This window comes from Mesocricetus auratus, unplaced genomic scaffold, assembly GCF_017639785.1.
Source record: "Mesocricetus auratus isolate SY011 unplaced genomic scaffold, BCM_Maur_2.0 Super-Scaffold_100010, whole genome shotgun sequence".
Lineage (NCBI taxonomy): Eukaryota > Metazoa > Chordata > Mammalia > Rodentia > Cricetidae > Mesocricetus > Mesocricetus auratus.
The window spans coordinates 14,178,946-14,205,321 of NW_024429194.1; the positions used below are offsets into that span (position 1 = coordinate 14,178,946).

A 26,376-nucleotide genomic window follows, 5' to 3' on the forward strand; every position below is an offset into this window, starting at 1 on the left:
TTATAAACCTCTCTTCAGTTTGGAATATGCATATATTTTCTGATTCTAGTTGATTTCGCATTTGTTTGATTGCTTTTGTATGACTTTCATATCTTTAACTTGCTGTCTCACCTTTTATGTCTTTTGAAAGTTTTAAAACTTACTTTGTTATTTTCTGTGTGTGAGTGTTTTGCTTGCCTGTCTGTGTTCCACACGCATGCCTGGAGCCTATAGATGTTAAAAGAGGCCCTTGAGAGTTGGACCTGGGTCCTTTGCATGAGTAACAAGTGCTAGTTGACTACCAACCATCAAGCCCTCACCAAAATCTGGAATTTTAAGTTTTTCTCATTTATCCTTATGTGTCAACTGTGTTTTCTTTTCCTCGTAAGTTCTCCAGTCTTTACTCCCCATTGCCTGTTCCATTTCTAGTAGTTTGTTCTTTTATTCCTACTTTGTGCTTTCTTCCACAACATCTCCATGATGTTTGGTTACCTGCAAACTTCTTAGATTCAAGTCTTAAGTAGTATTTCTTTGTATTCTAAAATTTGGCATGAGAGTCATTTCTAAATTTGCTCAGTAACTTATGAACGTTTTTTTTATGTACCTTTATCTGTTTTAAATGCAATAAGAATAAAGTGATTGGAAGAGATACCTTATGTAAATGTAATTTGTAAGTAGATATGTCAGCTGATGGCTAACTGGAAATTCACATTTCCCCTCCTCCAAAGATACTTGCCTAACAACAAGGAACACCACTGGGTGCACATCGTCATCCTCTTTGCTTTCTAACTACTTGTATGTCTTTGTCCTGGGACAACTGTTACTTGGAACTGGAGGAACTCCACTCTACACCCTGGGAACAGCCTTTATCGATGACTGTGTGCCCACACACAAGTCTTCTCTTTATATAGGTGAGTGACCTCTTCCTATTTTGATTTATTGTTTGTTCTCTGTGTAGGAAGAGTTGGAAGAACCTTTGCCTTGTATGGTTTCCGTCCCTATCACACAGGGAGTAAGGAAAACAAACAAACAAACATAAAAGCCAAGTTAATTGTAATGCCATGGGCATTTCATTTAGGTAACTGTGATCGTACTTTGTTTAATTGTTTACTGTACTACCCAATTGATTACTAGGATGCAAAATGGTTTTGTTGTGCTCCATCCTGAACATGATGACATTCATGAATGAGTGGAACCAGGGAATTTTACTCAGAGTCTTGTGTGTGTGTGTGTGTGTGTGTGTGTGTGTGCTCAAGTAAGAAAATAAAAGTTTAGAAGGTATCAATACAGTACAATTTATTTTGCAAATGCTTTTTTTGTACTTGGCAACAATATAAATATCTAATAGCCGTGAGTAAGCTGTTCACCTCTACTGCTACTGAAAGTAAGAGAACTCACTAGGAGTCACGACTAAGGATGAATGGCTTGCTTTTAAGAAACATATTTATCTCCAGTCAGTGGTGGTGCACACCTTTAATCCAGCACTATGGAGGCAGAAGTAGATGGATCCCTGTGATTTTGAGACTAGTCTCATCTACAGAGGGAGTTCACAGGGAAACTGTGTCTCAAAAATCAACAAACAAAAAAGAAATCGACTCATCAGCATATGTAGGTGTTAGGTTCTGCTACACAATAAAAAAAAGAAAGTTTTCTAAGTGGGTGCCTGGTGGGGAGATTTCTTACTTTGTCTTGTTTTCTTCCACAAGATTGTAAACAGTAATTACCATGAAAGGAAAATAGTGTATGTACGATCCCTACCACCAGTTACAAAACACACACAGATTTGTAATTACTGGGCTTAACTGTTATTATTTTAATCAAGTGGTTTTTATAGTGAGTCATTATTTTTAGATTTCTCAACATAACTGTTAATCAAATGATACCTTTCCGGAGATAATTTTTGAAATCTGTAATTTTGATGTAGGTCTAATCATTAGGAATTTTCTTTAGTAACATACATTTCTTCACTGCTGTTAGAATATTGAGCAAAACTGTTTATATGATTTTTCCAAATGTCTTTAATCTTTTCCTAGGAATCGGCTATTCTATGTCAATCCTAGGCCCTGCCATTGGCTATGTGTTGGGTGGACAGCTGTTGAGAATGTACATTGATATTGCAATGGGACAAAGGCAAGACAATATCTGTTTTTCTTTTAATTTTTCCTTCTATTTCAGTAAAGGGGACCTCATTTCTCACTCAGAATGTCATGAAGGATTTCAGGAAATAAAACGATGCACACTATTTTTACATGATACCCACTGTGACTGCACTGCTTTCTGGATGTCTTCAGCGTGATATTCATAAATAAGTGTGTCTAATAGAATCACTAGTGATTTTTTAAAATATGCTTTATACACCCTTTGTGTCATTCAAGAATAATAATTCAATTAAAATGAGCTTCTCTGTAGATTTAGTTGCAGATAGATAATATTGCCTTATAAGTATCCAAATGAGAATAGGTTCTCTGATACCTCTGATAATGTTATAAAAACAAGAACAAAAACCATGTTGCTTTCATAACCAAGGCAATCAAGATAGTGATAATTAACATTATTTATCCAATATTTATAATCTACACAGCACATTTTCTATTAGCCTATATTACATGTTAACCTATTCATTTCTCCCAATAATTTTATTCAGCAGTAGCACATACAGGTTAGTAAGTGGGAAACACATGGATTTCAGTGGCTCTTTCGGTTTTGAACTCTCTCTTTGCGTGGGATTGACTTTTCTTCCTGAATAGAGAAACTTCTGCCCCAGGGTGAGGTGCCATCTTCCCACTTTCCCACTGGAAGTTAACTGCACAGTGCTCCACATGACAGCAGGTAGTAAATGAATGCCCTGGTTAGTCTGACTGGTTCTCTGTGATGCTACTTCTGGGTTTTTCTTACAGGCACAATATAAAATGTGGCCAGGACAGTCCCTGAGATAGGATTATTAACTCTTAAAATAGGGTATTTTGAAATCAGAAAAAGACTCACAGAGTGATATGTCTGGGCGAAGGGCTTATTGATATTAAGATAGGAGAACCATTATACAAATTTCTAATAAATCATTTCAGGATAATTTAGAGAAAGTGTTAATTGAAGCATACTTTATGAGACTTTTAATATGGATCAGTGGTCTACTGTGAGATGTATTTAGTTTACTATAATAAATGAAAAAACCCTAAATAATATATAGAAATTCTGTGTATGATTTTAAATATTTGTCATGTTTATATTTACTATTGAATATTTTAAGCCTTCATTCCATATTTGCTGCTTTAAAAAAGATTCATTTATTTGTACTTTCTGTGCATGAATGTTTTGCCTGCACATGTGCCTGTCCACCATCCATGTGTGTAGTGCTAGAACAGGCGATCAGATCCAGGGAACTTGAGTTACAGGTGGTTGTGAGCTATCATGTTGCTGCTGAGAATCGAACTTTGGTCCTTTGCAAGAGCAGTAAATGCTCTTAACCACTAAGTCATCTCTTTAGCCCGTGTGTTTACCATATTATGGTGCTTTACAAAGAAATATTCTTGAACCCCATTTATACCTGTATGTTTCTTATCTGTTACCATTGTGACAGCTTCATTACAATTTTATTATAAGACATCTGATTGTTATGACAGAGTTCTAATTAAGACTGAATGAATTTTGACTTTTCTTTTTTGTCCTTATAGTTCTGATGTCACTGAGGATGATCCCCGGTGGTTAGGTGCCTGGTGGATTGGATTTCTTTTAGCTTGGCTCTTCGCTTGGTCTTTGATAATACCTTTCTCCTGTTTTCCAAAGTATTTGCCAGGTAAATGCATCTGTTTCAGTTCAGAATGCCTTATTGTAATTTTAGGTCAGTTGTTTGCAAGGTGATTAGTAAGAACTGTAGAATCACCCTGTTTGTTTGAAGACCTTCATGCTCTGTCAATGCATCCTTCTGAAATCTAACTTCTTAGAAAATATTCATACAGACACTAATATTTATGGATTATTTTATTCCCATTTATGTTTTGAGTACTAAGTTCTTTTCACTAAAATTGCCCTTGTGATTTATATTAATTCTTGCCTATGTACATGCAAGATACAATTGTAAACTATTATCTCATGTTCAATTAGTCATTAATATCAAGGACCAATCTGTGTTAAATCCTTCAAGCTAATTATTGATAGTTGTATAAGTACTTATGTTTTTTTCAATTGTCCTCAAACACATTCTGTCATGTATTAATTTATAAACCATATTTCAATACTAACTAGCCTTGGAAACTTTCATCTCAGTGGAAATGTCATTTCTTTTATGAGTTCTTGTTTCTGAAGCAATTTTCTCAAACTTGAAGGCATTTATTTATTTCAAATGTCATTTGCAACAAAGCTTTTGGAGGGTGAGGAAGTCTGTGTGTGGGGTGTGTGGAGGTGCATGGGGTGTTTGGAGGTGGGTTTGCTGGTGCGGGAGACAGGTAGAAGATGCACTGGAAGCAGGTCAACTCACTGATGTCTCTGCCATCCCACGTCATTCCGTTATAGAGCCACATGATGGTACCATCTCAGCTTTATCCGCAGAACAATGGTTTCAAGCAAAGGGCCACAACTAAAGACAGCAAACATTACTTCACCTTCCAAGCACCTGTCTATCTTCTTTAGTGAACAAAGAAAAACAGCCCCACGTGTATTTTAATCTGTAAAGTCTGCCTCCCCCTCAACATTTCAAATGAACAAAAACTGTTATCAGACATCAACTGAAGAATAATTTGTGTTAGGAGCAAAACTGTGTCGTTAAATTAATATTCATTGACCAAACGTTAATGTTTACACAGATTGGAACTCCATTTGTTAGTTGATGTTTTCAGGGGTTTTTTTTGTGTTATTTTCATTTTTTAGATAAGGTCTCACATGACAGCCCAGAAGGACAGTCTGGCCACAGACTCATGCCAACCCTTTTGGTGTAACCTGAGTTATGATTACTGAGAATATAGAACTGAGCCATGACACCTGGCTGCCCTTCATGAATGTTAATGAATATTATCCCTTAGCACAACCCAATGACAGACACAGATATTTATACAACATTAGTAACAGAAGAAAACTGAACTCTAGTGGAGTTGACATACTCATAGAGGGTAACCCAACTAAAGAGTAAGCATACTTAAAAATGATTAGTGAAACAACAACAAATAGTAAAACTAGCACATTTGTTCTACACCCTCTCCCCCCAGGAACAGCAAAAATTCAAGCTGGCAAAACATCCCAGACTCATCAGAGTAGTAGTACTTCCTTCCAACATACAGATGAAAATTTTGGAAAAAGTATTAAAGATTTTCCAACTGCTATAAAGGTAAAATAGAAGTTTGTTCTCTCTCTCTCTGTTTCTGCCTCCCTCTCTTTGTCACTGTGTGTGTGTGTGTCTGTACATGTGTGTGTGTGTATATTTTCCAAAGTCTCATAGTAACACAGTATTTCACGTGTGTACATATAACACGCATGCACCCTTCCATTATTTTTGTTGTTGTTTTTGAGACAGGGCTTCTCTGTGTAGCTTTGGAGCCTGAGCAGGCTGGCCTTGAGCTCATAGAAATCTGCCTGCCTCTGTCTCCTGAGTGCTGGGACTAACGGCATGCACCACCACTGACTGACACCTTCATATCATTTTACTACTTATTCTCTTATTTATTACTATTGAAACTTTTATACATAGCTTTTTAGATTAAGTTTCCTTGCTCTTTGAGCTCCAGAATAGAATAATTGAAAGAGCATGATTTCACTGACAGTATTTTCAGTGGGTCCTCTTTACACGTAGTCCATCACTCCATGCTATTTCCCTTAGGCCATGCATTGATCAATTGCCATTGAACTTGGCTATCCTTAAGCCCCCTTCCTTTTGGATCATTCCTCCTTATTCTCAATTCTTTCTGGTTATCATTTCCTCTCTTCTATTGAAAGTTGAGAAGTCCTGTGGTAGTACTCCTTCCCTGTGTAGTTTGCAGATATTTTCATCTATTCTTAGGAGGCAGCTGTATTCACCACTACACTACTAATGATCTCATCTGTCCTTCATGTCTGGAAATTTGGTGTGTTATGGTTATGAAGTAATATTATGAGAGAATTGGCGGTAGAGATACCTATGTAGTTATCTACTTAAGGTTCTTAGTTACTGAGTACTGTATTTACAAAACAGTATGCATCCATGCTCAGTTTCAAGTTCCCCATTTAGTGGATACAGGAATTTAATCTATTTTAAGTAACCTAACAAGGGATGAATTTATAGTATAGACATGCATAGACATTTACTCTAACCCTAGAAAATGGAACCTTCCCAAATGGGATTTGCCTCCTCCACTGGCTTCTTGAGGGCAATCAAGGCACAGGCACAATGACCCATCTAGTGAGTCATCTGTCAATTTCCAAGGGGCTACACACACAAATGTCCTCTCTCTCTCTCTCTCTCTCTCTCTCTCTCTCTCTCTCTCTCTCTCTCTCTCTCTCTGTGCGTGTGTGTATGTGTACACATCTATCAATTAATTGAAATTATATTTTCTTGCCAGAAGAAACCCTGAGTTAAAATGCTTGCTTGCATTTTATTATGCTTCTGTGTTAATGCAGCACTTTGCGATGTAATCAGCTACTCATTTAAACTGTGTTTTTTCCTTAGAATTTGATGAGGAATTCTGTCTTTATATGTTTAGTTCTATCAACTACTTCTGAAGCATTAGTTACTACGGGATTTGCCACGTTTTTACCTAAATTTATAGAAAATCAATTTGGAGTGACATCCAGCTTTGCAGCTACCCTTGGAGGTAAAAGCCTTTTTTTGTTAATCGCTTGGAGTATTGGGTCTACCTAATCAAGTTACTTTTATTGGGAAAGTAGGTTGTTTTGAATGGTGCATACCTTGAAGTTTTTGGTAGAAGTTTCTGATTCTCTGAAATCAGTGTTGTGTGTCAACTTAAGACAGACAAAAGTGGGATAAGAAGAATGTATTAATTCTGTTAATACTTAATTTTATGAACCTTCCACCACCTGTATCTATGACATTTTTGTGCATGTGTTTTTGTATCAGGCAAATGCATCTGTCTGTGGAAGCCATGGTGGTGCTGGTTTTGATATTTTTCAGTTGTCCATATGAGTAACTGAGCATAATTGTGTGTTTTCATTATCTTACTTCTCATTAGGGGCTGCTTTAATCCCTGGAGCTGCTCTTGGTCAAATCTTAGGTGGTGTTCTTGTTTCAAAATTCAAAATGAAGTGTAAAAATACAATGAAGTTTGCATTGTTTACATCTGGAGTAGCACTTACGCTGAGTTTTGTATTTATTTATGCAAAATGTGAAAATGAGCCATTTGCTGGTGTTTCTGAATCATATAATGGGTAAATATATTTCAATGCTTTTTACATTACTGTCAGATATTATGTATGCATTTGCAAGTATTTCCTTTCTCAAAACAGATGATTAGGAATTGTCCTTTGAAAAAATATAGACACCGTTTGTTTGTTTCAGTGTATGATTTTATGGAAACTTTTCCTCTTTGTTTTGTTTTAATTCAAATATTTAGTGCCCTCTTGAAAGCTGTAGGTGTTAATCAAGTTAGCAGTTTAAGGGCAAGGTGTTTGGTTCGGGGATTCAGAGAGGAAAACAATATACAGGGAGCTTGTCTTGTAGGGCTTCATGTATAATAGGGAAGAAGTCTCTAAACTAGCTGGTCTTCTCTAAACTGTTCTGTGACAGCCTCTTCTAGCTGGTCTTTTCCATCTTGTCCTGTTTGTTATAGCCTTTTGCATCATCAGAGGCCAAGATCAAGATCTGCTTCCTTTCGCTTGACCTCCCCTCCTCCAACACTCTTCACTATCCTCAAGCAAACCTATATATAGTCTTTGTAAGTTATTTGCTTTGGATATTTTGTTATAGCCACAAAAAGTAGACTAGGACAGCATCCTAGAGAGAATTTAACATCCTAATTTTCTATCAACTTCAATATTTTAAAATAGAAGCTACTCTTTTGTTTACTGAGACAGGGTTTCTCTGTGTAGCCCTGGCTGCCCTGGAACCCGCTCTGTAGACCAGGCTGGCTTCAAACTCAGAGATCCACTTGCCTTGCTTCCTGAGTGCTGGGATTAAAGGCGGCTGCCCTATCACCTGGCAGAAGTTATGATAAAATTCTCTTACTTGGATTGAAGGTATACTTAAAAATACTAAAACTAAACCTGTGTGATATTTACTGTCCTATTTACTGTGGAATTCACGTTAATTTTAGAGAAATAAATGGCTTCTTGTTCAATCCTGCAGACCAATTCTTCCTTTAGTGAGTTTCCTTGGCCAGGATTGTTTTGCTATGAAATCCTAAGCTACCAGCGGTACATCAGGCGGGTGAGAGATGTTTTGCCTGAGAGCCTCATTGTGCTGTTTTAATTATTTCATTGCCTATGCACGTGGCTTTTGAGGGAGGTGTCACTCCAGGTATAGGATTTCATAACTTTGTGTAACACCATATTCACATGGCAATAAATTCATTCAGGAAAGTTTGCCAACAATAATAATAATCTTGATTTGTAGTTATATTCATGTGTCTGTCATTCTCTCAAATTAATATGATGCCAAGTGTTCTACATAAATGTTTGGTTAAGGTCCATTACATTTAGTCAAGACTTCTTCGTGATTCCTTTTACAGACACAGTAAATTCTTACTCTCAGAGATGGGAAGACAAAACAGTGAATGAACAATGGGTTTGGTAACTGGAACTCTAGAAAGTTCCGTAACATTCACAAGAAGAGGTCTTTTCAATTTTATTTTACTATACTTAGGAAAGGCTTTGTGACCTAAAGGAAAATGGGGTTTACAGGTTTTAAGGAGCTGAGAAGAAGGGAAGGGAGAATGGACACCTTACCAAGGCTGTAAATGTTATTAAAAGTGAAGGCTATTTTCAGCCATCAGTTTTGAGTGGAACTGGGGTTACGTGGAGTTGGGGTTACATTTCTGGAAATATTTTTAAAAAGACAAAAAATAAAGAAAGAAAGAAAAAAAGAAAAATATTGAAATGTTGGTATAATGCCTTTAATCCCAACACTTGGGAGTCAGAGGCAGGTGGATCTCTATGAGTCTGAAGCCAGCCTGATCTACACAGCAAGTCTCAGGATAGTTAGGACTACAGAAAGAGACCCTGTCTTGGGGGAAAAAAGAAAGAAAATATACTTCAAAAGCATTTACTAGTCTTCTACTAATAATTTCCTATTCTTTTTATCAACTGTCACAAATTTTTATAAAATGCAGAGAAATTGACTGAATCTTGATTATAAGAAGTATGTTTCTTTCATTATTTCTGCTGTGCTTTGCATAACGCCATGTTTCACTTTATGTATTTTCAGTATGTATTTGACAAGTATTAGAGATTCTAAATTGAAACTGTTGTGTAACCTTATATTACTAATTTGTGTTGCAAGGGCTGATTTTCATCTAGTCTTTCTGTTGGCCATGGTAAGCTTTCTGTGGACAGAGACTATCGTCCTTTCATAATAAAACTGTGTTTGACAAAAACGCACATGGCAGCATTTTGTAGGGCATAGCGGGATAAGAAGGTACTTCAGGCTGGGCATTGGTGGCGCACGTCTTTAATCCCAGCACTCAGGAGGCAGAGGCAAGTGGATCTCTGTAAGTTCGAGACCAGCCTGGACTACCAAGCGAGTTCCAGGACAGCCTCCAAAGCCACAGAGAAACCCTGTCTCGAAAAACAAAAAAACAAAAAAACAAAAAAAAGAAGGTACTTCAGTCAGAAGGAAAGAGTGAGTGCTTACAACATTGTATTTATTAATTCATTTGGGTTTGTCCATATGTGGAGGCCAGAGGATGACTTGTGGGAGTTGGATCTCTCCTGGCATGTGGATGGGTTCCAGACTCTTGAGTTCAGGAAATCAGGTTTGGTGGCATGTGCCACTGCTACCTGAGGCATCGTTCCAGCCCCTTACAAGCTAGCTTCTGTTTTTCACTTCCCAACAACTTGTTTTCTCCTTTCTACACTGATCCTCTTCCTTCACAAACTTCTCTACCTATTACTTACATACAACATTTTCCTATTTGGTAGATTGTCTTTTAGACACGTTGACGTTTCGTTGGTTTACATATTTACATATTTCGCTTACAGTGCTGGAATAATGCTTTTTCTCTGACTCTGGATCCCTCTTTCAGTTATGTTTCTACCACTCTGCATAAGATAGCATGTCTGAGATTTGCTGTGTGAACATGAAGTGAGCACACCTTTCCAAATCTTAGCTTAGCTTCCTAGATTTTGCAAATTTTTGAGAGTGAACACTGTATGTTACAATGTGTGTCACAGTGCCAGAAAGTTAGATATGTCTACACACTGCATGGCAGATCTTATCACTATCATGATTTCTGTTAAATATACACGCAAATAGATATGAAGTTTTCTAACCTTCCTGAGTTGTCAACCAACCTGAGACTCTTAACCTTAATATAGGTAAAACCATAGTGGTTATCTCCTCCTCAGAATTGGGTTCTCCTGTGCTAAATAGTAGGAGTGCCTTCAAATTCCTTGAAATAGTGCTTTATCATCTACCAATAATAAAATATTACTGATTATATGTTAAAAAGTTTTCTCTAATCTTTCTTACAATCAAGTTGTGTTTCAGTTTATTTTTATATTTTGATCACTTGTTTTGGGTGTCCTTCCCTCAAATTCATACTTTGTGCAACACTACAGCATAAATGTTTGCTGAATAAGTGTGAGAACCGAGATCAGATACCCAGAATCCATGTAAATGTTGGATGGACATGGCAGCCTGCCTCTAATTCCATCACTTGAAAGACAGACCGTGACTCCCCACAGCAAGCTAGCTAGCTAGTCTAGCCTGTATCAGAGACCTCTGGGATTAGTGAGAGATACTGTCTCAATTAAGAAAGTAGTCAAGGAAGCGATTCAATGTTGACCTCAGGCACATGCACATATATTCACCCACACAGATGCAAACATGCACACATACATCCATATATACCATGCACATATCAAAACATTTTTGGTGAATTTTTGACAATATCACTATGCATATATTTATAATAATTAACCGTCATTGATTTTTAACAAGGCCCTTGAGGCAACCATTACCCTAGACCCTGACATCTTACAGGAACATTCCATTTCATTTTCTGTTCCAGACACCATTTATATTTCTTCCCTGTTCCGTTGCTCCTCTTCCAATTACCCACAGTGTGGCTAAATTTTGCTCATCTTTAAGACTTGCTTAGGAGGTGACTCCTCAGTATCCTTTGTCTAAACCTTATTTCTTGATAGCTGTCCTGCCTTGGAACTTCTAAAATGCACCTGTATGTATCAGTAAACCATAGCCAGCAGACTAGCATACAATTCACCCACTTCTAAGCCTCCACTGAAATCTTTGAGGAATGATGCTATCTTACTCAGCATGCTCCCATTACTAAACACATGGCCTATTTATCACCTGTGGCAGACACATTGCTAATGAACAGGGGAGGTACTGCAGAAGCATCTTTGATTATAGTAACCTTTATATTGGAATTTCTTTATATTGGGACTTATGTTTATCAGGACTTCTGTGACTTCTCACACACAGGGAGAGAGAGTATAACCACAACATAATGGAGTCTAAAGTCAGGAAATTTACTTTCTGCAAAGACAGATTATGTGGTGTTATGACCGTGTTAAACATCATCACTCTTTTTGGTTTAAAAATGTTGCTCAATTTCTGGGGCTGTTTGTAAATGTCTAGCAACTTTTTCATTGCTGTAGCTAAAGAGGAAGCTACTTGCCACTGATGAATAGTAGTGGAGGTTACTACTATTCAATCCACAGTTCATCCACAGAACCAATACTGTCACTGGGAAACCCTGACATTTACTGAGATCTCTGTCTCTCTGTTTTATTTGTGTGTGTGTGTGTGTGTGTGTGTGTAACAATTATTAATAACTTTTACTTGACTGCTTTCCCCCTTAGGGTTTACTCTAATCAAAGTTCTCCCCCAATGCCGAGGAGGTAACAAGTGGCTTTGTAGTGAGTAATGAGAACTTGAAGCTGAATAAGAGCATCATTCCTCAAAGATTTCAGTCTAGGTACAGAGTAGGTTAATTGTATGCTAATCTCATGGAAAAGCAGCAACTTTGTTTTATTCATTTTGTATTTATTCAGTGAGTGACTGACTAAATGACACTATGGCGAGACGCTACTGCTTCTGAATTGTCCCTTAGGAGTAACATCACACACACACACACACACACACACACACACACACACACACACACACACGCAAAAAACATCTCACCTTCTCTGTTTTTTCTTGTTTCCAGAACAGGAGAACTGGGGAATTTGACTGCTCCTTGTAATGCCAACTGCAGCTGTTTGCGGTCCTATTATTACCCACTCTGTGGAAGTGATGGCATCCAGTATTTTTCTCCCTGCTTTGCAGGTTGTGTAAACTCGGTTTCAAGCAAGAAACCAAAGGTAGCCATTTGTCTCCTTTGCCTCCAAGAAGCAATGTGCACTGTGTAATGTGATTGTCATCTTGATTCTCGCAGTGGGCTGTTCAGTCTTCCTTCTATTTATTCCACCTTGCCAGTTAAGCAGCCCTGGCCTTTTCCTCCATAAAGACCCCTTCCCTCATGTGTCAGGCAACTAACGCTGAACTCAGCATGCAGTTATATTGACATTTTATATTGTTTTGGTCTTTTTCTCAATTATAAGATCCTTGGGCATGGTTACTAATCAGTAATATAACAAAGCTTGTTAATTATTTTTAAATTTCACACACCACAGATACATTGTAAGTCATTCAAATCATTAATTTAGCCGCAAATATAAATTCACTTTTAATCTTTCAGTTATTTACCCAGACATTATTTCTTCTTAATAATTGAATAATTTCAGACCATCCAAGCAGCTATCTTAGTAAACAGTGTGCTTGTCCTTCATGTGTAAGACACTGGACTCTATCCCTATGACACACACCGTTCGCATTGGTTTACCTACTTCCCAGCACTCAGGAGGCAGAAGCAGATAGATCTCTGTCAGTCTGAAGCCAGCGTAATTGACATAGTAAGGCCCTGTTTAAAAAAAAAGAAAAGAAAACTCAATTCAAGAGAGGTTTAGATTTTAGCCTGCAAATGGACGGCCACTCACATTAAGTTGGAAGGCAGCACTGTTTTAGCTTTAAGCACTTTGACAAAATTCAGAGGTTTTTGTCAATTGTCAGGAATCAAAATTCCACAAGTGAGCTAATAAAATAATAAACACATGTGTGTTTTTTTCAAGCAACATTAATAATAGTTCTCTGCCAATGACCCAAGTACAAACCTGACTTCGGTCGAGAGTTCTGTCCCATCCTTTGCTAAGTTATACAATGAGTGGGACAGAAAAAATCCTGTGGTCTGGTTCTCCCCTTAAGGCACTCAGGCTGCGACCCCCAATGGGGCTCAGTGAGTACAGTTGCTTGCTGTTCAGTATGGAAAACTGAGCTTGAATCCTAGAGCCCATGTGGCAGAGGTACAGGCTCTCACCACTGCAAATATATTCTGTGACACACACTCACCTACCCACAATGAATAAATAAATGCCATAGAAGTTTTAAAGTGTTGAGGCTAAGAGCTTGTTTTTATATGTACATCTGACTGATGCCTATGTAATAACTTGTGCTGGAAGATTGTCTGTGTAATTGGACTCCCCAAAATCAACACCACTGATCTTATAATTGATTAAGCATACAGAACACTTCTACTTCTTGGAAACATAAGAACACCACTTTCTTTGGCTTCCACATTTCACTATGATTCTGGTTTGTTGTTTGTTTTTTGTTTTTTTGAGACAGGGTTTCTCTGTATTGCTTTGGAGGCTGACCTGGAACTGGCTCGGTAGACAAGGCTGGTCTCGAACTCACAGAGATCCACCTGCCTCTGCCTCCCGTGGATTAAAGGCATGCACCACCACTGCCCGGCTGATTCTGTTGTTTTTAATGTTTACATTAAGGATAACATTGAGGTATACAGTGCCTTTAGGACTCAATACAATTTCTAAACTGATCTTTTTTTTTCTACAAAGATAAAATGCGATTTTTTTTGTTGTTATCTTAGGTATTCGTCCTGTTATCATAGGTATTCGTCCATGCCTATATGCAAGTATATAAGAAATAATTAATAAGTTAATTATATGTAAGTTAGCTTTCACAGTAAAGATGGAATAACTCCTAGTTTTTGTTATCATACATGTCACAAAAAGGATATGAAGTTGTAGAGTGTACAGGATTATTTTACTGTGGCACTTATCAACATTATACTTTTTGTTTGCTTGTCAAGTTGTTTTATGCCATGGGCCAATAATAGGCTACAAGCTGGAGTAGCAGCCACAATGCCAAATAGAAGTGGTTGGATTTCATACACGTGGCTTGCTCCTGTGTGCTCAGTCTCTTAGGATGAATCAGTCTCAGTACTATTATATGTAGATTAGGACAGTGACAAAATGCCATAAATACACTTTCAAGGTAAACAACAACTTTGACCTTTTCCTGCTGAAATTTCAGGTGTATTACAATTGTTCCTGCATTGAAAGGAAAGCAGAATTCACACCGACTGTGGAAAGTACTGACTTTGAAGCTAAAGCTGGAAAATGTGAAACTCGGTGTGCAAACTTGCCCATATTTCTCGGCATTTTCTTCGTTACGGTGACCTTTACCTTCATGGCAGGTACTCCGATAACTGTGTCTATACTGAGGTAAGAATTGCACTCTCAGCCCGGCGGTGGTGGCGCACGCCTTTAATCCCAGCACTCGGGAGGCAGAGGCAGGTGGATCTCTGTGAGTTCGAGGCCAGGCTGGACTGACAGCCTCCAAAACAATACAGAGAAACCCTGTCTCAAAAAACAAAACAAAACAAAACAAAACAAAACAAACAAGCAAGAAAAAAAAACCAAAAGAATTGCACTCTGAAACTGTAGAAGAATGTTGTGGCCTTAGAGGTTCAGTCGGGCTTTTATTAATTCAAAGAGTACCACCCTGATACAGCATGAACTCCGGGACCCCATGGAAGCCCAGCTGTGTGAGGGTTAGAGAAGGTGACATGGGAAAGTGTCTCACTGTTGCCCATGTGACATTTGTTAGGCATCCATCTCTCTGAGGCTTACATGACCAGCATCAGCTGGAGATTTGCTCAGCTGTGTGCAAGCACATAATCACAGCAGTCTCCATCCCATAGTAAAGAGTAGGCGCTGACAAATAAACTCACTAGAAACTGCTGAGAAGGTAGCTGTCTGCCATCTGGACACTGTTGATGCTTTTCACGTTGTTTTTGTTTTTCCTCCTTTAACGCTGTTTTACAAGACTCTCTGCCCTCCAGCAGCAGGCTTTCTGCCTCTTGCCCATCGAGCACTGGGCCTTTTCTTTCCTAGCACTGTGATTCTCAACATTTACTCATTGTCGTTCATAATTTTTAGTAAGTGGAAAGTGTATGGATCCCTAATCATATTAAATAGATAACTCGGGAATTCAATGTATTTAGTAAAAAGAACAATTTAGAAAAATAATTTAAATAGTGTAAGAAACGTTCTAACTACTTGTTTGTTATATGTGTAGTTTTGTTTTGTTTTGTATTTTTAGACGGCAGTTTATGAGCTGAGGCCGGCCTCAAACCTGCACCAATTAGTCTTCTTTCTTAGGCTTATAGGTACTGAGATTACAGGCTTGGGCCACTCTGCCTGGCTTATTTAGTTGTTTAGAATCATAAAACATTTTTGTCTCTCACATAAAACTCCCTTGTATGCTGATATCAAGCATTATTGTCATTAAACAGTCATTAAAGAACGAATAATATTATTGAATCCAGAAATTGTTTTTTATTCAGTTTATATACTTGTCTATTTTAAAGCCAGCGTTTTTGAAGTTTAGCTAATAATGATACTGAAAATACTAACAACAATAATAATAACAACAATAATAATAATGATGATTTTCATCTGAGTGTAGTGGTACCTGCCTATAATCCTTGCCAAAAAAGGTTTTTTTTTATTTTTTGTTGTTGTTAGTACAGATGATATCTTATTTAAATTGCTTTTTAGAGTCATTGCAACGACTTGTCAATCAAATCTGCATGTACTACTATTAAATACATTGAAATGCACATATGATATGAAATTATTACCACATGCTAATATCCATAGCCATTGTCTTACACAGTCACCATTTTTATACATATGCACATGTGTATAAGTACAGGAGTAATTAACATCTACTCTTACTAAATTTCAAATATGTAATAAAAGTTTCTGGGTGAGGGACCAGGGGTTAATGCAGGGTCTCATATAGTCCAGGCTGGTTTTGAACTTGCTATATTGTTGAGCCTGTTCTGCCTTTGTGTATAATATATATAAAATGAACATTGCATTCCATCTCCAGAATTTAACCTGCAAAATTAACATTTTGCAGCCTTTGATAGAGTTGAACTGTTGCCCTGACCCTGGCCTCTGGTAATCACCACTTTACTCTCTACTTCTTAAAAACATTCAAAACTTCTTATTAATTCTTGTGCATGTATATGTGTACACTTATGCCATGGCATTTGTGTGGAGGTCAGATGACAAGTTTCCAAAGTCACTTTCCCCCTTCTATGGTACTGTTCCTGGGGACTGGACTCAAGTCACCACTCTTGACTGCAAGCGCTTTTTACCCCGCGAGCCGTCGTAGCAGTCTGCCCATACTCCTAACGAAGCGGTTGCTTCGGTGCACACAGGTGAATCAGAGCATGCGCTCTCGGTGCACACAGGTCAATTAGAGCATGCGCTCATACAGTATTTTGATTGCATCCGGTTCTTCTCAGTACAGTGCACTCTAAGGCCATCCATGCTGTACAAATGGGAAGACTCCCCTTTCCTAGTGTGGTATAATTAGTTTATATACCACATTTTCTTTATCCATTCGTTTGATGACTGAGTTGTTCGATAGCTTTGCGGTTGTCAGTGAGTCTGCAGTGAACGCACAAGCATAAGTGAAGCCATCTCCTTGACCTTCTGCTGAGTCTGTTATTCCTCACAACTTCAACTTGTCTTTTTGAGAAACTGCTGTCTGTCTGGATCAGCTCACGCTCCTTCTGGCGGTTTACACTGGTTTCCTCTTCCATTTCCTCTAGACCGTTTTGTTCCACCTTATCGTAATCGAACTAGTAAGAGCTTGTGGTCTAGTGTGCATTTGTTCATTACCACTGGTTCTGAGAGCTGTTTTCCATGTTGTTCCTGGCCTTTGCTATGTCTTCCTCAGACAAGCGCCTACTCAGATCCTTTGCCTATTTTTAGAACTTTTTTCTTGCTATTGCTTTGCTTGAGTTTATGATTTACTGTGTGTATAAAGTGCTTCCCAGAACCGGGCATTGGTGGTACATGCCTTTAATCCCAGCACTCAGGAGGCAGAGGCAGGCGGATCTCTGAGTTGGAGGACAGCCTGATCTACAGACCAAGTTCCAGCACAGCCTCCAAAACAATACAGAGACACCTTGTCTGGAAAAACCAAAAAAAAAAAAAAAAAAAAAAAAAAAGCTTCTCAGATACCCCATTTGCCGGTTCTTTCCTGTGCTCTGTTTCTTCACTTTGCTTCCTTGGATCTGTAGAGGGATTGCAAAACACAGTCCCATTTGCCTCTATAGGCTTTGGTTGCTTATATTGTGATATGGTAGCCAAAAGTGTCATTGCCTAAAAGAATGTAGAGAACTTTCTGTTTTTGCTTTTGGGAGGATAGACCTCATTTTATGTTTAGTCTTTAGTCAATTTGAATGCATTTTGCATGCAGTTTGAGATAAGGGTCAAATTGCATTCTTTTGTGTATGAATATAGACTATACAATTTTCTGAACATCCAGGATATGTGTCCTTGATGTCCCTGTCAGCTGCAGATGCATATGTGTTTTGTTCCATTGATCTCTGTGTACATTTTTATGACAGACTCAGACCTTTTATTATTATAGCTTTGTTATTGTAGCTTGAAATCTGGTAATATACCTCTAATTTTGTTCTTATTGACCAAAATTGGGATAACTTTGCTGGATCTTTTCCATATGATTTTAAGATTGTGTTTTCTATTTTTTTGTGAACAATTTCATTATCATTTTGATGGGGATTTTATTCTAATTGCCTTAGAGAGTATGGGATATAGACAACATTATTTTGATTTGTGAACATTACAATGTCTCTTTTTATGTCTCCCAACATCTTTTCACATTTTTTGATGTACAAGACTTTTTCCCATTTATTTAATCCCAAGTATTTAATTACTTTTTGATTTTATTGTAAGTGGGATTTTTTCTTAGTTTCTTTTATATTTCATAGTATGTAGAAATGTAACTAATTGGTAATGTTGATTTGGTATCCTCAAATTTATAAGCTCTATTTATTCATACAAATAGTTCTTTTCATGGAGACCTTACTCCATCTAAAAATAGAGGCAGTTTCTTCCTTTCCAATTTGTAGGTATTTTCTTTGTATTTGTTACCTACTTTCATCTGTACAGAATTTGAACACTGTGAGAGTGGGCATCCTATCCTGCTTCTAAGCTCAGAGCATTGACTATGTTACCCATGATTTTTTCATTGTGACTTTTATTTTGCTGAAGTACATCCCTTTGTGCCTAATCTGTTTAGAAGTTTTATGAAGCATAAACTTTGCAATTGAATGCTTTTTCTGTTTTTATAATTTTCGAGACAGGGTTTCTTTGTGTATCTCTGGCTGTCCTAGACCTCACTCTGTAGGCCAGGCTAGTATTGAACTCAGAGATCTGCCTTTCTAGTGCTGGGTTTTAAAGGCATTTGCCATCACTGCCCCGGAATTTTTTTTCTTACTTTAACTTTGTTGAAACTCTAAGAGGCTAGTGACTTTTCTGTATTATTTCCTACAAGTATTATTTTTCTTATGTAATCCCAGAATAATTTCTTTGTAAGATTTTACAAATATTTTATTATGAACAATATTTACTTGAGTAGAAATGCTAAACTGATGTTCATGTGAAAGTGTGATTATGATTAATATATGCCCTGACTTTTTTCCTCACTTGTTTTAAATATCTTTATAGGTGTGTCAATCACAGTCAGCGGTCTTTAGCATTGGGAGTACAGTTCATGCTACTGCGGTTGATAGGTATGTTATGTAAAAACTTTAGTATATGTTTTGGTTCATTAGTGTTACTGGCCCATTTGGATATGTTACACATCAAGCAAACGACGAAAGATGAAGGAAGCATAGTAGTCATTGATGGAAGCTGTTTTCCAACATTTATGATATAGCACTGCTTACATGACACCAGAATACAGTGGCTTTTCACCTCACCTGTCTGACTTCCTTTCTGTTGTTTCCAATCCCATGGGAATATAGACTCATGGGAATATCCAGTTCATTTGTATTATGAATTTCAGTTGTGGATCTCAGCATATAATTTCTTTTCTCACTACCTTTTATTTAACAACTGAGCACATTCAGTATGGATGATTATATTAGTACTTTTAGTCTCCATTTGGTTGAAACACTAATGTGGAATATACAGACTTCCACGTGGACGTCCATTGCTTCCTGGTATGTGTGAGTGTGCGTGTCAGAAACTCTCCACCATGTGCCTGTATATGGAGATGTTCACTCATGCACACCTTCATGATACATTATACACACATGCCCACATTAGTGTGTGTATGAATAAGCACAAAATGTAAAGACAAGGAGTATAGTAGTTTATCAGCCTTCTATTGCACCAAAAGTTTTATTTTTATTTTCTAAATCTGACATAGCCAATTTCAAAGAGGGATTCATTTGTTACATTATGAAAGGGGTAAACTAAAGTATTCACTAAACTAATATTTTGAAAAGCTAGGGAAATGGGTTTTTGAAAGCTGTTGTTACACATAATGTATTTGTGGATATAACTGTATTTGAGTGAATTTAGTGATTTTGCAGGTTCTCAAACTTTACATGGTACCTTAGTACTATTTATAGTTTTCTATCAGATAAAATCAAAATAAAATATTTTTCTGTGTTAACCCAATTTTAGTGTATGTGTGTGCATGTGTGGGAGACCACAAGCGAACTACATGTGGAGGACAGGGGACAGCTTTCAGGAGTAGGGTCTCTTTCTCTCTACTACATGGGTCTCAGGATCCAAGATTGCAGACCTAGAGTCAAGTGCCCTTACTCACTGAGCCTCTCACTGGCCCTAGTGCTTATGGTTTCTATTAAAGTACTTTTTTTTGTATTGGTTAGAAATATATTATTGCATGTAGTTATTTAAAACATTTGACATTTTTTACATACCTTTGATATATGAATGAATTGGCTAATGTGCATTTGGACAAAGTGAGGACAATTGACATTATATAAATGTATGTTTAGCTATATATATTAAAACCTATGGTTATAAGCTATAATCTTTGCCTGTTTTCATTTTGCCTTTAATTCCTCTAGGTACAATACCTGGGCCAATTATATTTGGTGTCACAATAGACAGCACATGTGTTCTGTGGGATGTCAATGAATGTGGGATAAAAGGAGCTTGCTGGATTTATGATAACATCAGGATGGCCCATATGCTGGTAGCCATAAGTAAGTTGACATCTAGGACTAATGCGAAAAATATGAGCGATCTACAGTCTAGTTTTGCTATTATGCTGTGGACATTCTGTTGGGAAATCTTGCATTTCTGAGGCTGAAAGCAGTTACCAAACCTGATATCAGAAATAAAAGAATAAAATTTTCACTTTCTGTATATTGCACGTTATGTGCTTTTTTAGAACAATTTCTCTTAAAGTTTGGGAAAGTATACACAAAAGATAAAAAGAGAATTTGGAAAAACCCTGAGGAATTATTTTCCTCTAAGTGTTTGGGCTCTGGAAACTGTAGTAGGAGAATTTCCTGCAGCTGCAAGAGGTATTTTGCCATCCATAGCTTTTACCATGATCTTTAATTCATTTGGTTGATGGTCGTCTATACGTTCCAGGTTAAATTATAAATTCAAGGTAAGATTAATAGGTATAGTATATATCCTATATGTAACAATTTGACAGTTAAACATTTATTATTAATGTAAGACACTGCAATATTTTAATATAGAGATCTCTTAGTTGGACATGGTGGCCGCAACTGTGATCCCGGAACATGGGAAGCTCAGTCCAGATGATAGGTGTGAATTTGAGTCTAACCTAGGCTGCATAATGAGTTTCAGGCCAGCTTGCACTGAGAATGAGACACTGTCTCTTACACACACACACACACACACACACACACACAGAGAGAGAGATGTCAAATATACAAGTGTCATTTGGTTTTCATCACTACCATTTTAATGTAAATCAAGATACACTTTTTAGTCTCTATATAGACCAGAGTATACTACCTGAATTCATAATTGCAGAAGCACAATATCTACTGAATAAATAAGTAATAAATATGTAAACTCACAATGAGAGAAAATGCTAACTAATTTGGATAAAATTAATCTCATCAGTTTTACCTACTACTCAAAATTCTTTTTATGCTACTCGTTCTTAACATTTCCTTGATGAGGGGTGAAGACTACACTTAACAGTGGGTATAAGGACAAATGTTTAGCTTCTTGTTAGATTTCTGGCCTACGTGAAGAACTGCAAGCATCTAAGGATGCGAAGAGCCACCAAATGGTTATCAAATACCAAGGCCTCAGCCTTGAAATCATGCATACAGGTAACATTATACAGATCAGGCAGGTTATATTTAGGAATATTTATGTATATGCATATAATAACAATTGATGAAAAAAGCTATTAATTTAAACAAGAACAAGAAGGAGTGTATGGGAGGGTCTAGAGGGGATAAAGAGAAGTATTGTAATTATATGAATTACATTTAAATTTAATTTAAAGTCTCATACACAAATAAACAACCAGGCATTGAGACAATTGACTATGTCAGGGCTTTTGACAAATGATAAGGCTTAGATAGATCAAGGAGAATTCCCAATTTTCAGATGTTTTAGAGTAGATAGACATAATTAACAAATAGGAATTCAACTATTGGAAAAACTACACTGTGAGATCATTTTCAATACTGACACTTGGTAATGCTGAATCTTATGGTGGAAACTAATTGATCTTTTTGTAGCTGGGTCAGATGAAGGAAGTATTTGACATCAAGTCAAAACTTATGTGATATATCTGAATAGATCAGCGTTTTAGCTGATATGGCAGAGCAAATTTTGGTAAGCATTAAATGTGACATGTCCATATCAGATCTTCTCCTAGGAATTCGGCAGCCTTCTTATTTTTAATATTACTTCCCATTTCTGATATGAAATTTCTTTACTTTATTCAAGTCTAAGGATGGTGAGAGATTTCATTTTATTATTAACTATTGATTGCTTTTTTTCCCCTTGAATATGGTGTGTGTTCACAAAGTCAGAAAGAGAGCACAGAGCCTGGGTGTGGTGGTGGTACACGTGTATAATTCCAGTTCGCGTCATCACATGATCATGAGTTTGATGTTATTCTGGGCCACATAGCAAAATAGCTTCTCAAAAACAAAAACAAAGTTGGGTAAAGAATTTACTGACGCCTACATAACACACAGCATTAATTTTGTAATTTGTGTCTTTACTTATTTATAGTAAAAATACTAAATTATTAGTATTGTTGATTTGAGAGGCGTCTTGCTCTGTTTTAAGCTGCCCAGAAATTCCTTGTGAAGCCCTGGCTGGCCTCAGATGTGAAACACTTGCTTCTGCTTCCTAAGTGTCGTGATTACAGCTGTGTGCTGCCACACTTAGCCCCTCTTGTGGCCTAAAATTTGAAAATATAGAATTTTTATTCCTTATAATTATTCACTTTAAAGTAGGAAGTGTGAAGAATCACTCAGTGGAAACTGTTTTTCATTCATCGGTCATGGTCCAAAGGCTTGTCTGTCTGCTTGTCTTCTATGTAGGTGTTACTTGTAAAGTCATCACCATGTTCTTCAATGGACTTGCGATTGTCCTCTATAAACCACCACCGCCAGGCACAGAGGTATCGTTTCAAAGTCAGAATGTCGTTGTGTCTACTATTTCGATAGAAGAGGATCTCAACAAAGTAGAAAATGAAGGATGAAAAAGGAAAAGAGATTGCTTTGGAAAACTGGCTCCTGTCTGTAAGAACAAACCGTGCCAAGTCACCATTGTTTAGTCCATGTAGACCATAGCTTACAAATCCATGTTCTACGATTGAGGGTGTGTGTTGTCTATGTACAAGTGCCTTTTTTTTTACAATGCAAACAAACAAGCAAAGCAAAGCAAAACAAACAAACAAAAATTCGAGGCCTATATCTTTAAAGTTCACCAAAAGTCGCAAACCACACAGATTCTTATTGACTTCCATTGTCTAGCTATGAAATCACCAATGCATGACAACAACAGTGGCCAACAACAAGTAACTAAAAAATGACAGTGAAAACACAAAGGTGCACAAACACAAATTAGAACATCAGTTTTTGTTTTGCTTTTTGTAAGACCTCACATACCCCCAGCTGCCCAGGAACTCAGGTAGCCAAGGATGACATTTGATCCCTGATCCAACTGGCACTACATTTCAAGTATTGGGGTTACAAGGGTATGTCACCACCACTGGCTCACATTGACATTTTCAAATTCTTTCTATAACTAGTTACACTTCAATTTTCATTGCCGATAATTTCAATTTATTTGAGACGTTTACAGCATAAAAATTTAAGCTAATCAGGTTTATGTGATGGATTTGGGGATCAGTTATTTAAAACACATGAAATTCAAGGCAGCTTTACATTGTAATCTGTTTTTATATTCTATCTCCCTTTCTGCCATTTTTTTCATAGTAAATAACTGAACTGATAGAATGTAGGATAGTTATCTTCTTTGTGTGTCAGTACCCTTATGGCCTTAGAAATATTAGCATTGACTATACATATTTTCAACTTAAAATAAAACTTCTAGGAGGTTATTTGTTAATATTGACTTTTAACACTAAAACGTATGATTCTGTCATAGTATTATTTAATTACATATTCAGAGGAAAGAACCAGTTCCAGTAATGAAAAGTGCCATGTAGACCTGAAAAGCTGTCACAATGCATTGTTGACAAATGCTTATGTATTGAATACTTCAAATTTTATTTTCCAGACTAATCACTTAGCACATTACTTAGAGTAACCTAAGCAGAGTTTCATTTAACAAGCATCGGATATTTATTTAGTTAAAGTTTTAAATTTTATAAGGCATCTACTGGAAGCATAAGTAGTTCATATGCCTGACATCGGAGGAACTAAAGTCCATTGGTGTGGGTTCCTTACAAATTTACTTAAAATAGTGAAGAGATTATTTAGTGTCAGCAAAACTAACTCACTATTGTGGATACTATTTCTAAATAAGAAAAGCACCGGAAGGCTAAGGATTCTGTGGAATGCAAAGTCTAAATCTGATACTTGGTACTGAAAACTAAGAACTAAGGCTCGTTATATTTGAGTTGTTTTTGCAAATCAAAGCTTCTGCTTAGTAAGCTTTGGTATCAGGTTCCCCTGCCAGCCAGCACCCTTCACTCCCCTTTGTTCTTTATAAACGTCATATATCAGATTCCCCATCAGGACAACATGAGCCCAGAGAAAAGACCTGGAAGAAAGTAGGAGCCAGGGCCATTAGAATTCACAGAATTTATGATGCTAAGTCTGGTGGTAATCTGGGTAGGGTCAAGGACCTCAGAACCTGATAGCACTTAGAGGTTTAAATTCAAGAAGCAGTGATGAGCTAGGAGTTAGACTCGCAAGCGCCTTGACTAGTAAATGCAATCTCAGGAAACAGAGGGCTAGACCTGCTTAACTCAGGAACATTCATGTACCAAAAAATTAAATTAAACAGTACAACCAAAACCCAGATATTTGGGGAGAAGACACTTCTGTCAACTAAAGGGACAATACAAGAAAGATGGGAAATGCACATGATACCTCAGGAGAGAATATTCATCCCCATCACCCAGGCATGTTATAAATACTGCCTCCATTATGGCCAAGGGTATTAGACGTTAGACTTTGTACATCCTGTGTGTGGAAGCATGGAATCCAGTGGGAAAACTGTAATATAATGGCATTCTTGAGAAGTTTCAGTGATGGAAATATGAAATGAGGACAAGAAAGAAAACAGACGATTCATACAAACAGGTGAGTATATGGCCTTAACTTAGGGAGAAGAAAATAATGTCCTAAATGTCTAGCAAACAGGTAAATAAACAGTTGGCATCCATAATGATTAGTGTTCATCAAACTGACATTGTCTTCAGTGAACTCGGTTTTGAAGTATTTCTTTTATATTTTTTAAACAAACTTCAAATGGAAATGGCTAAAGGGAACCAATAATTTTGGTAAATACACTACTGTAATCTTCATTGTTTTCTACTGTAAATTCATGCAGATTGTATGTCAGTATGCTGCTTTTAGAGTACATGTTCATAATATGTGTTGGTCACAGCTTATAATTATTTTAAAATAAATTGCAGGTGGACCTGCTGTAATTTTGTACTATATCTTACAATTTGTCATATTTTAATTTTCTTAACTGCAGAAAACAGAAATATAATTCATACACATGAGAAAATTGTATACCTTTGACGTTGATATGTACATTGGAAGAAGATATACATAAAATATAGACCTATTTTCTTTGTTGAAAGCAGCTCTGTAAATAATTCCTACATGTAATTTTCATTAAACACAATATTTGTGTTACAGTGTTGTAAGTATTTGATTATGTCGGCTTTTGCATTGCTGTGGCAAAACACCTGACTAAACCTGACTAGAGTGACTTTGGGAAGAAATGATGCACCTTGTCTCATAGCGTGAGACTATAGGCTATCATGTCAGGGACATGAAGCTGCTGGTCACATGACATCGTGTCAGGACACAGAGAGAAGTGGAGGCTTGTGCTCAACATGTTTTCTTTTTCTTCAGTCTAAGACCGTAGCCCCTGAAGTGGTACCACCCACATTTAAGGCAGAGCCTCCCACCTCCGTTAACGACCAGATATTTGTCCCCACAGTGATTCTAAATCCCATGTGTGTTGAGTGAAGCCTTTTCCTTGCCAGCTGCTTTGGTTTTTCCCCACCAGCTGCCTGGGCTCTGCTGCGTTGTAGTCTCCAAATAATACACAAGACGCTGTATTAATTATGAAGCTGTTGGCCTTGCTTGATTTATACTGGCTAGTTCTAACTTAAGTATTTACCCCATAATTGTTAATCTGAGTATTTCTCTTACCAGAGAATAGTTCCGGACTTCTTATCCCTATCGCAGCTGCATCTTGACTCCCGGTGTTTCTCCTACCCAGAGTCTTCTTGGACTCATAGTCCCACCTATCTTACTTCCCTATTGGCCAACAGTGCTTTATTGACATATACACTGGACTTCCCCATCA

At 37.2% G+C, this 26,376-nt stretch overlaps 1 protein-coding gene across 2 annotated transcripts in view; it reads left to right on the plus strand.

Moving 5' to 3' along the window:
- The window catches only part of Slco4c1 (solute carrier organic anion transporter family member 4C1), a 49,130-nt gene extending 23,436 nt beyond the window's left edge, over nucleotides 1-25,694 (plus strand). For both annotated transcript variants that reach the window (XM_040752969.1, XM_040752970.1), the window contains exons 3-13: nucleotides 708-890; nucleotides 2,013-2,109; nucleotides 3,651-3,772; nucleotides 5,178-5,296; nucleotides 6,611-6,755; nucleotides 7,131-7,326; nucleotides 12,288-12,441; nucleotides 14,510-14,700; nucleotides 19,033-19,097; nucleotides 20,409-20,546; nucleotides 22,896-25,694. In XM_040752969.1, the coding sequence (XP_040608903.1) occupies nucleotides 708-890; nucleotides 2,013-2,109; nucleotides 3,651-3,772; nucleotides 5,178-5,296; nucleotides 6,611-6,755; nucleotides 7,131-7,326; nucleotides 12,288-12,441; nucleotides 14,510-14,700; nucleotides 19,033-19,097; nucleotides 20,409-20,546; nucleotides 22,896-23,056 (1,571 nt within the window). In that variant the 3' untranslated portion in view covers nucleotides 23,057-25,694. The remainder of the gene's footprint in view (nucleotides 1-707; nucleotides 891-2,012; nucleotides 2,110-3,650; nucleotides 3,773-5,177; nucleotides 5,297-6,610; nucleotides 6,756-7,130; nucleotides 7,327-12,287; nucleotides 12,442-14,509; nucleotides 14,701-19,032; nucleotides 19,098-20,408; nucleotides 20,547-22,895) is intronic.
- Nucleotides 25,695-26,376: the final 682 nt, after the last annotated feature.